The sequence below is a fragment of the Ovis canadensis genome, chromosome 5 (assembly GCF_042477335.2).
Source record: "Ovis canadensis isolate MfBH-ARS-UI-01 breed Bighorn chromosome 5, ARS-UI_OviCan_v2, whole genome shotgun sequence".
NCBI lineage: Eukaryota > Metazoa > Chordata > Mammalia > Artiodactyla > Bovidae > Ovis > Ovis canadensis.
In genome coordinates this window covers 62915912-62928209 of record NC_091249.1, presented here as the reverse complement: position 1 = coordinate 62928209, position 12298 = coordinate 62915912, and the positions used below count along the sequence as shown (strand labels likewise).

At 40.4% G+C, this 12298-nt stretch overlaps 1 protein-coding gene and 1 long non-coding RNA gene across 4 annotated transcripts in view; one reads left to right on the top strand and one right to left on the bottom strand.

The window, feature by feature from the left end:
* The window catches only part of CTNNA1 (catenin alpha 1), a 332863-nt gene that overhangs the window by 15461 nt on the left and 305104 nt on the right, over positions 1–12298 (bottom strand). For all 3 annotated transcript variants that reach the window (XM_069592164.1, XM_069592165.1, XM_069592163.1), the window contains one exon: positions 6080–6236. In XM_069592164.1, coding sequence (XP_069448265.1) covers positions 6080–6236 — 157 coding nt within the window. The remainder of the gene's footprint in view (positions 1–6079; positions 6237–12298) is intronic.
* Positions 4864–6267, top strand: LOC138441347 (uncharacterized). Its single transcript, XR_011257323.1, has 2 exons — positions 4864–5717; positions 5808–6267. It is a non-coding gene; the product is annotated as an uncharacterized lncRNA (long non-coding RNA).

Below are 12298 nucleotides of genomic sequence, written 5' to 3'. Positions count from 1 at the left end.
TTTAATTTCATGGCTGCACTCACCATCTGCAGTGATTTTGGAGCCCCCCAAAATAAAGTCTGACACGGTTTCCACTGTTTCCCCATCTATTTCCCATGAAGTGATGCGACCAGATGCCATGATCTTCATTTTCTGAATGTTGAGCTTTAAGCCAATTTTTTCACTCTCCTCTTTCACTTCCATCAAGAGGCTTTTTAGTTCCTCTTCACTTTCTGCCATAAGAGTGGTGTCATCTGCCTATCTGAGGTTATTGATATTTCTCCTGGCAATCTTGATTCCAGCTTGTGCTTCTTCCAGCCCAGCTTACTTATGTACAGAGTACATCATGAGAAATGTCTGGCTGGATGAAGTACAAATTGGAATGAAGACTGCTGGGAGGAATATCAATAACCTTGGATATGCAGATGACACCACCCTTATGGTAGAAAGGAAAAAAGAACTAAACAGCCTCTTGATGAAGGTAAATGCAGAGAGTGAAAAAGTGGCTTAAAGCTCAACATTGAAATAAACGAAGACCATGGCATCTAGTCCTATCACTTCATGGCAAATAGATAGGGAAACAATGCAGTGAGAGACTTTATTTTCTTGGGCTCCAAAATCACTGCAGATGGTGACTGCAGCCACGAAATTAAAAGATGCTTGCTCCTTGGAAGAAAAGCTATGACCAACCTAGACAAAACATTAAAAAGCAGAGACATTACTTCGCTGACAAAGGTCCATACAGTCAATGCTACCGTTTTTCCAGTAGTCATGGACGGTATGAGAGTTGGACCATAACGAAGGCTGAGTGCTGAAGAACTGATGCTTTTGACTGTGGTGTGGAGAAGACTTGAGAGTCCCTTGGACTGCAAAGAGATCCAACCAGTCAATCCTAAAGGAAATCAGTCCTGAATAATCATAGGAAGAACTGATGGTGAAGCTCCAATAATTTGGCTGCCTGATGCGAAGAACTGACTCACTGAAAAAGACCCAGATACTGAGAAAGATTGAAGGCAGGTGGAGAAGGGGAAAACAGAGGATGAGATGGCTGGATAACATAACTGACTCAATGAACATGAGTTCAATGTACATGAGTTTGAGCAAGGTCCAGGAGATCATGAAGGACAGGAAAGCCTGGCATGCTGCAGTCCATGGGTCACAAAGAGTCAGACATGACTGAACAACAATGAACCAATCATAAGAATAAAGGGATTTAGAGCTCATGTTTAGATCATAAAAATCTTTTATATACTTATTACATCAATATGTATATAAATAATATTTACATATTACTTAAACTAAGCAAACTGGTACTGAGCCTGCCTACCATACTAGGCCCTAGGTTAAAAATTTCTACTTTTACTGAATCTAACCCAACATCTGGAGAAGGGGAAGAGAAGGAATAAAAAAGAAATAATGTTGCTAATTAAACTATGAACCAAAGTTTTCCTATATCAGTCACTTTCAAGACTCATCCCAGTTTCAGGATTATTAATACTTGGGGTGGGAAAGCACCTTTTGGAATCACTAAAGCACAGCATTTTTTTAATTTATTAAACACGGTGGCCCGAACTTCACCAAGGATTTATTAACCTTCATCTTGGCAAGTAGTTTTTAAAAATCAATTTAGATTTTCTTGAATTTATACAGGTTTTCTTCCAGACAAACCCAACCCAGGGAAGGGCGTGCCATTCTTCAGCCACTCAAGGAAGGCTTCTATTTCACGAAGCTGACTAAAGTAACATTTTCTACCCTCAATGAGAAAGCCCCAGCCAGCTGAGTCCACTACGTACCCAGGACACAACCAACCTGCTCTCTATACTTGAGCCCTAAGGGAGAAGTGAGTTCCCACTGGACATACATGCAAACATAGGAGGGTTGGAGGTAGCCACACTAACTTAAGCCATAAGTTACTTTAACAGAATTTCTAAGGAAACTTCATTCTGAGTAGACACACCAATCTGGATCCCATTAAAAACTCTGATGGTTCAATACAGTCTTTATCTGTAGATGCTTCAAACAGGGAAACACACACACAAACATAACACTCTTATCTCCAAGGGATCATATTATGGACATTAATATATCTGGTTTTCATTTGAAAATCTTTCTAGGACTGCCTCTGCATAATCTACCGCAGCCATGTCAATGGCTGTGCTGTGCCCTACTGAACAGACGGAAGGGCCATCATTTGCTTATCTAGTCTTCTCTTAGGCGTTTTGGTTGAAGTGAACATACCTGCACAGGTATTCTGGCAAACATCTGTGTAACCATCCTCAGGAAAATTTCTAGCAATGGGATTACTAAGTCAAAAAGCAAATGTATATGAAGTAGATGTATGATGCCTAATTGCCCTCTGGGAATCAAGCCAAATGGTATTCTCCAAAAAGCCTGTATGAACTTACACTCAGTCCACATGTCTAACAGGGCCCATTCTGCCCTCCCCTTGCTCTGGATATCTTTATCAGTGCAGCCTTATGCATACACAAGAAATGATAATTTTAATACTCTATATAGAGAAAGTACTCCAGTATGATGAGAAGAGCCTGAGTGCCTGACATTTAACTCACTCTGTAGTAACCATTTTTTTTTAATCACTATTAATTATTGTGGAAACCAGGCACAGAAGTATTGAGTGACTTATTCAATCTAGGCTGCATGGGAGTCCGAGATCAAATGTCACCACCACTTCCCTACCTTATCTTCAGTCCTGCAGTTTTGCAATTAAACAAACAACAACAACAAATAAAACTAGGTACAAAAATCCTTTTATTTAGACCAATCAAACCAAATTACTTTGGCATAGTGACAATGAAGCAGAGTACAAATTACTACTCTTATTTGTTGCCCCAAAGTATCTAATGCATTATTTTGTTTCCAAGAGCACTTGGTTAAGAAAAAACAATAAACCCAATTATAACCACTCTAACCAACCACTTGCAACCTAAAAAAAGAAGGGAGGGGGTAGGGTACAGGAATCAAAACTTCCAGATGAAAGCAGAGTAAACAAATGAGAAAGTAAATTGCATTTCCACGGAAAACATTTATCAAATACAATTCAAATGAAATTCAAACAGTCTTTATCGCTTTGATAAATTTCAAACCACTGTCCTTAAGGAATCAGTCCATATAAATATATTCATGGTTTACTGAATGTGGTGTAGCATCCTAAATCACCTCCAATATTTACAAGGCAACATTCTGAATAGAACAGCTTAGGGAAAACAAGTGCCCCTCCCTCTTCCCCAGAAGTGGCCTGCATGTCCCTCTCTATTTGCAAGAGGCACTGGCTCACATCTGATACACAGTGACTCAAGTTCCCCCTGCCCCGCAGCCTCATGAAACACTGGCATCAGGGTCCTGGTGGCTTTACCAAGTTATACACAATATGACCATTATTTTTTAAGCTGCAAAACTTGGGATATAACTTGTAATAAGCACAAGGGAACTTCTGGAACCAATGGGACAGAATATGCAGAAATAATGGAGCTAAAACAGCAGAGGGTCCTTTCAATCCTATCCCCTAAGTAACTTATGCTTGGAAGGGCTCTCATGAGTAGACAGGGCTGCAGCAAACACACAGGCCCCATGGATTCCAAGAGGGACTGATGGAAAAGTCATTACTGGAAATATTCCTCCAAACCTATCCCACTGCCAAAGGGCCACAAAACCCCAGGACATGGGAAAGCACTAACACACCAAGGAGTCAAGTTGCATTCTTACTTTTCATTAGGTCAAATTTCATGAAGTGCACCAACCTTAAGCCACAGCCTGTGCCGGGCAGTTATGCCCACTTTGCTGAGGAACTACTGAGCACCACTGTGCCTCTGGGCAATGTGAAATGGCAGAGGGCAGACCTTGGCTTCTGCCAGAAAGACTGCTAAAAAGCACACAGCTGCTACAGATGGCACCTGCTGTCCAACCTCTCAAGGGGGGGCGCCTCTCAAAAGGCTGTGAGCTGGGGACCACTGGGTGCTTGCCCACTAGAAAATGGGATTCCTCTCAACGAAAGCCAGTCTGATGGGTGAGATGGGGAGATATCTCTAATCTGCCACATGAATAGTGCTAAAGCTGCCATGGATGAGGTTAGTGTATAAGGGTATAAAGGAATCTAAATGCCAAAACTTAACTGATCAATCCAGTAGCACTCTACACAGGCATCTGCCTGTCTCTTCCTTTCAAACCAAACCCCTGAAAAGCACAGCAGGACAACCAGAGGAATTTTGAGTAATAGCCTTATCCTGTTAATTAATTAATTACCTGGCACTACTAAGCAAGTCTGTGACAAAACCTTAGAGAAACACACTAATGAGGGTCTCTGAAATTCAGATGCTCTGAAAGCACTACCACCTCCTGACTGAGACGACTGTTCTGTGTGTTTATTTGCTAAATGGAAACAGTCTAAACTCCTTTCCATCAAGTCAACCCTTCTATTTTCCCATATTTGCATAATAATTAAACATACTCACCAGACAAAAGTTACGTTAGAAAATCTGATTTCTCTTTACTGTTCTTCTGTTTTATGTCATATACCCTAAACATATTGCCTGGATCCCACTAAATGCCACTGCAAAATCCCTTTTGTTTTCTGATCTGAAGAATGCTGCATGAGGGACATCTGATTCTATTATATTTTATTCTGCTATAAGAGGACTAGAAATCCCTTGAGACCAAGCCTTACTTGGTAAGTAAGTTTAGGAATGTAATATCTATCTCCAGAGGGGGGCTTTGCATTTAGATTCCAGAATTTGTTGTTTGCTTAAAAGTGTGCTGTGAAGGTGGAATGTTTTTCTCTAAACCTATGAAAAAGAATAATTCAGTATTTCATTGGGAAAACAACAGAAGGCCAAGATTTCCCAAAAAAGCAACTGCTGCATTTTTGGCACCTGCAAAAATGTGCTTGCAAATAGGTTTTTTGTTTTAAAGTACCAGCACCTGCAATTTGGCAATCCTGCAGCAGCATGGTTCACCCCCTTGTTTTGCAGTTTACAGACTCCCTGCTCCCCACTCTTTCAAGCAGAGCCAATGCTCCAGTCCCAAGGAGAGTGAGCAGAGACGGGGGAACATTGGTATGCAGAACACAGTGTCACCTTATATAGGTCACTGCTGGAAGACTGCGCTGTGCATGTACTTAAGTACCGCTTCTGTTTCAAGCCCCATTGCCGCTCACATCTCCCACGTTCCAGACTGTGGTTCCCTGGGGTGACAGGTAGTTTCAGCCCTACAAGGACCAGCCGCTGACTGCCCACAGCCACTGGCCTCACGAAGCCTGGCACCTCCAGAGAGCAAGCAGCATGGCCAAGGGCAGCAGAGGCCTGTTAAATGGAGAATGCATTTATACTTGCTCAACTCTAAGGAGATGGATTGAAATTTATCTCTGTGTGATAAACAGGGAATTGCAGTTGACAGACATTTCCTATATGAATGCAATTTACTATGTCATTACCAGTTTATGTTTATATAATGAAATCAACTGTTTTTGTGAGGTGAATTACCCAGATTTATTTTTTGCAAGTTCATAATTAAATGGTACTTAAATATTTCCTCTCTGTTTTCTATCTGTGCATCATGCAGACAGAGTCTTTCGAAAGTAGGCAGTTAAACTACGATCATTTCTGAGGGAGAGAGAGATGCTTTCCAAGAGCAACAATTTTTACAAAAGAAACTGAAGCTGATGATGCTGGGAATCCTGCCTCCTAAGTCTCACAGGCTCCTAACAAACCACCACAGTCCAGTAGGTCAGTGTTTTATCTACACACAATAGCAGCAAGAGGGGTGGATGCTATGGAGTTGCACAGGTCACAGCTGCAAAATCTTACTCCACACAGAGAACAACTTCCTCCAGGCAGTTTCCTGATTCACGCCTCTGAGATTGAGACCAGCCCACCACAAGCAGAACAACTCCAACCCCATGTCCCACTGCTTTGGAGTCATTGGTAGCTGTTTTTTTTTTTAAATTAAAATGAAAACCAGCATAGTATTATTGCTAGAATAATTTACCTGCCCAGACTTGGGGGTGTTTGGATTGTCCATTATTGTAACATAGGGGAAAGTAATTATGCACATCCTCACATACTTCTCTGGGGAATCAGCTCATTACCTGAGACAGCCAAGAAGTCATCAATGGAAGTAATGTCATCGACAGCATCTGTGAGAACTCGGACTTGTTTCTCCCACTGTTCTTTAAAAAGATCCATGTTCTCTTGGGCCAGTTTACTCTGTGGTTTTGCTGCTAAAGCCAATGCAGCATTGATAACCTGTGAAGACATTAAAGTTCATTGTATACTCTTTCAGAGTCAAGAAAATAAAATAAGCCAGACACTTTTGGTTGGTGGAGTGGCTATGGTTTTGTCTCCTGTGCATTTCATGAGGACACATGATACCACATGCCCCACTTAAACAGTTACAAAGATGGAAACAGAGAAGTATTAAACAAAAGGCTTTACATATAAATGGAGAAGCAATTCATCAGAAATACAGTACTGGAAATACTGGAACTATAGGCAGTAACAAACACAAATTATCTCTAATCTCCCCACTCTGTGACAGCAACTCTTCACAATTTCTGACATTTATATTCCAGGCTTTTTCTCCTCACATACACATGTACACGTGCCAAGTCAAAAATTCACAATTAGAATTATATGCTAATAAGACTGACTACACTGCTTCCGTATCATTAAATGTATGGTAAAACACTGGCTGTTTACAGATGCCTCTGATAGGTGCACATCACTGCTCCACCTGCAGGGTGCCTGTGTCTGTTCCAGCCACCCATCACTCCTAGTCTTGAGATGAACTTTGGCATTTTAGGCTCTTGGTACGTTCTCAAACTACGACTATGTGAAAAATGTTTTTCTGAGGCATACTGTACTTGACATACAACTTCAAAGAAAGTATAATATTTATTAAGTGTAAAAGTTATTTCTTCTAAAATAATAAAAAAATCATCTCTTTTTTAAAAACACACAAACAAAAAACAGCTTTACTGAGATATAATTTATATGCCAAACAATTCACCCATTTAAACTGTAATATGCAGAGATTTTTGGTATATTCAGTTTTGTAACCATTACCACAATCATTTTTAGAACACTTCTATCACTCCAACAAGAAACCCCATATTCACTAGCAGTCCCTCCCAATTTCCCCTAATCCTATCTTCCAGCAACCACTGACTTAACTTTGTGATTTTTAAAAATTTATCTGTTTTGGTAAATTTTTATGAATTACCTATTCTGACTTTTCCTATAAATGGAATCGTATTAATATGTACATTTTTGGAACTAGCTTCTTTCACTTAACATGTTTCCAAGGTTCATACATACTAAAAAATTTATCTGTACTTCACCCTTTTTATTGACAAATAATATGCCATTATATGAATTTATCACATTTTCTTTATTCAATTATCAGCTGACAGACATCTGAATTCTACTTTTTGGTCATTATGAATACTACTATGAACATTTACATATGTGTTTCATTTATTTTCACTGGTTTTTTATATATAACTAGGAATGGAATTGCTGGGTCATATGGTTAACTTTATGAGGAACTGCCTATCTTCCAAAGCAGTTGAACCATTTTACATTTCCACCAGCATATATGTGAGTTTCAATTTCCTCATATCTTAAACACTTGTTTTCCCTTTCTCCCTATTCCATTTTTCAAATAACAGCTGTCCCAGTGGGTGTGAAGTGATCTCTCACTGTGGTTTTGATCTCCATTTCCCTGATGGCTCATGATATTGTCTGTTAACGTACTTATTGACCCCTAGTGTCTTTGGAGAAATACCTTTTAGATCCTTTGATATATTCACTGAATGAATAAATAATGAAAGTAGTTTGAAAAAGAGCTGAGAGAGTCATCAGGAAGATCTCTAGGTACAGGTGCTTATAGGTTATTGGAAATAAATGTGTTCATAGTAATGCAACTTTGAAGGTAAGCAAGGACAGGGGAAACTGGTGGTGATGGAGTTGACATCTGCGAGATAGGACAGTAGCTATCACAGATCTCCTAAATTCCACCCAAGCTTCTTTGTCCAAGATCATCTGTGATCTCTGTATGTGCTCAATCCAAGGATCAATTCTCAGGCCACATTCTATAGCCATCTGACCTGAACAATGACTCTTTCCTAGGAACACTTTCCCCGCTTGTCTTCCCAGACAGAGTGAGCTTCTGGTGCTCTTCTGATCAATAATACTTCCTGAATCTCCTTTGCTGGATACTGCTCACCTCCCCAAACTCTAAATATCAGGGAACCCCAGTTTTATTTCCCAGACCTTTTTATTCTGGGGTTACGCATTCCACTGGTGAACTTATCAAGGCTCATGACTTTAAGCACCACATATGTGTTAAAGAATCCCACATTTATACATTTTGTCCAGACCTCTTCCCTAAACTTGACTTTATTGCTTGCACGTCTAACAGGCACCACAAAATTAACATGAACGATAGCTCCATCTTTCTGGTTACTAGGATCAAAACGTGGAATTTTTCCTGACTCTTCTCTTTCCTCACTTCACTAATCCTTCAGTAAATTCCACCTTCAAAATATATTTGGACTCTATAATCAGTGCTTACCACCTCCACTGTACTCTTGCCTCTGTTTCGGTCTCCTATGCTGCTGTAACATATTATCACAAAACTAGTTGTGCTTAAAAACAACACAAATGTGTTATCTTACAGCTCTGAAGGGCAGAAGTCTACAGTGGGTCTTACAGAGCTAAAATCAAAAGTGTTAGCAGAGTGTTCATTCCAGAGGCTCGAAGGGAACATCCAGTCCTTGTCTTTCCTAGTCTTTAGAGGTTACCCACTTGCCTTGGCTTGTGGCCACTTCACTCCAACTCCTACTTCCGTGATCACATCTCCTTCTCTGATGCCACCACCACTGCTTTCCTCATATAAGGACCCTTGAGATTATATTAGGGACCTTCTGGATAATCTAGGTTAATCTAACCATTTTAAGATCCTTAGTTTATTCACCTCTGCCAAGTCCCTTCTGCCATACAAGGCAATATATTCACAGGTTTTAGTAATTAGGATATTGGGGGTGGGGACAGCACATTATTCTGCTTACCACAGCTTTCTAGGGGGTCTAACTTTCCTCACAGAAGTTAGAGAGACCTTGGTAAAATCAAAGTTACATCACATCAATTCTCTACTCAAAATCCATCAATGGCTTCCCATGTGACTCAAAGTAAAAGAACCAAACGCTTTACCGTGGCCATGTAAAAGGCTCTACACTGTTCACCCTTCTTCCTCAAAGTCTCTCTATTTGCTGTTCCCTCTTCCTGGACTGCGCTCCCCTAGACACTGTCCCTGGCTCGTTCTATCATCTCCTTTCTGGGTTTTGCTTCTGCATCACTCTCTCAGTGAGGTCTTTATTGATCATCCCAATCACGCGATTTAACATACACACTAACATTGTGTATGTGTGTCTATGCTCAGTCCTGTCCGAGTCTCTGTGACCCCATGGACTGTAGCTCCTGCCAGGCTCCTCTGTCCATGGGATTTCCCAAACAAGAATATTGGAGTAGGCTGTCATTTCCTACTCCAGGGGATCTTCTCCACCCTGGGATTGAACCCAATCCTTGTGTCTCCTGCACTGGCAGGCAGATTCTTTACCACTGAGCAATCTGAGAAGCTACACACCAACATTACAATGATTTAAAAGCTTCAAATTTAAGAAACTAGAAAAAGGGGAAAAGAAACCCAAAGGAAGTAGAAGGGAAAAAAAATAGAGTAGCAATTGATAAAATACGAATTACCAAAAGTCAGTCAAGAATAAACAGCTAAATGTTTAAACAAGTAATCTGAATATCATTATATCTATTAAAGAAATAATTTCTTATTGCTTAAATAATAGTTTAAACAATTTAGTTTAAAATCTTCCCATATAGAAAATTCCAGGTCAGTCAGCTTCATTGATAAATTCTCCCCCAAAGATTTAAAGAACTAACACCAATTACACAGACTTTTCAAGAAAATGGGAGAGGGAAACCTCTTACAGTATGGAAAACAGACTTTACAACAAAACAAAACAAGAGACCAGTATCAATATACAAGGCTTACAAGGAGACTAGAGTGTTTCTGGGGCCCTGTTACCTGCAGACCTCCATGGGAGGGGGTTAAGAGAAGAAACAGACACAGAAAATGCTGTGAGAAAACTTTTAGTCAGAAGCATCTCCTTTGAGCTCTTCTGTGCAACTGCTGTGTAAAAATGTTAGAGAAAATCAGAAGCAGAATAACACATGAATGAGAGCTTGATGCCACAGGTTTCCCTGGCTGGTTTCCTTTAGCTCATCTAAGAGCTATATATTTTCATTAACTATACAGACCAGGACTGTCTGAGTTTATGCTTATTTGATAGGGACTGAACAACAAAAAATCCTTATCAAGCCTGTTAGCCACAAAAATGATCAGAATTCCCACAGCACAATGGGAGAAGTAATAGTATGAAAGATAAATCTAAGGAGGCAGAAGGAAAAAAAAAACATAAGAACATTCCTTCTTTCTCAATTCAGTTAGTGAGAAATCCACCCCTCCCCACAAAAAAGGACAAAAAAAATGTAGATAAAGCAGCCGCTTCAAAGACTTGATTCTCCCTTGCTTAAATTTCCAAGAAAGGCCACACATTAAACCCAGCCATATGAAATATTAAACTGCCAGATTTGTATTAACTGAAAAGTACAATGCTCATTCTTACATAATGAACTATGAAAAATAAAATATTAAGTGAGATCATCTCCAAAATGCCACTCTCGGATTTTAAAGACTCAATTGTCAGAAACCTGCTGTTGCCAGGGTTTTTCCACTTTGTTTTGACCAGCATTGGATGAACTGAAAAATGAAAATCTTTTAAGCAGCTACTATGGAATAAGACTTGAAGACAACCATGAGTGAGATGATCTGGGGAATCAGGTCCTTTTCCAGAACAGTTTGATTTTTTTTTTTCCTGATAAGAGCATGTGAGACTGGTGCTATCTGCTCAGATGGAGGTAGGTCCCTGTTCTGGAGAACAGAGTGAGATACTGCAGACACAAAGCAGAAGGCAATGCAGAGAGTGCTGACCTACTTTCCTCCCTACTCATGACAACAGAAAATCACCAAAAAATGTGGGTGCTTTTCTCCCCCAAGCAACAGAATAAATCCACCTTCAGGTTACTTCGTCTGAACTCAAACTTTAATACCACAAACATTTGGAGTTAAAATCGCTTAACTCCTAAAAAGTTAGTACTTCAGAACAGAATTTCCCATTTCCACAAGTTAATCTGCTATTGGGTGAACAGAAAGATGGGGAAGAAAACTGCTCTACAGGTTCCATCTGTCATCTCTCCCCTCCAGAAAGGAACAATAAGATCTAGGAGCCAACCCATACTACAGGTGGGGGTCACAGAAAAGCCCCCAACAGAGGGGCCAGGGCTGCCTGAATGCAGCAGTGTGAGTATGAAACATAAAAAGAGACTGGAAAAACCCAACACATATTCTATACTGTGGATGGATGCTGACAGAAACATACACTTTAATATTGTCTACATGCTACAGCATATTAAACACCGTGTTAAAATACTGGTGAATTAACTAACTAGTTTATTCAAGTTGATTAGCTTGCCTCAGTTCAGTTCAGTTCAGTCGCTCAGTCGTGTCCGACTCTTTACGACCCCATGAATTGCAGCACGCCAGGCCTCCCTGTCCATCACCAACTCCTGGAGTTCACGCAAACTAACGTCCATCAAGTCGGTGATGCCATCCAGCCATCTCATCCTCTGTTGTCCCCTTTTCCTCCTGCCCCCAATCCTCCCAAGCATCAGAGTCTTTTCCAATGAGTCAGCTCTTTGCATGAGGTGGCCAAAGTACTGGAGTTTCAGCTTTAGCATCATTCCTTCCAAAGAAATCCCAGGGCTGATCTCCTTCAGAATGGACTGGTTGGATCTCCTTGCAGTCCAAGGGACTCTCAAGAGTCTTCTCCAACACCACACTTCAAAAGCATCAATTCTTCGGCGCCCAGCTTTCTTCACAGTCCAACTCTCACATCCATACATGACCACTGGAAAAACCATAGCCTTGACTAGACGGACCTTTGTTGGCAAAGTAATGTCTCTGCTTTTGAACATACTATCTAGGTTGGTTATAACTTTTCTTCCAAGGAGTAAGTGTCTTTTAATTTCATGGCTGCAATCACCATCTGCAGTGATTTTGGAGCCCCCAAAAATAAAGTCTGACACTGTTTCCACTGTTTCCCCATCTATTTCCCATGAAGTGATGGGACCGGATGCCATGATCTTCATTTTCTGATGTTGAGCTTTAAGCCAAC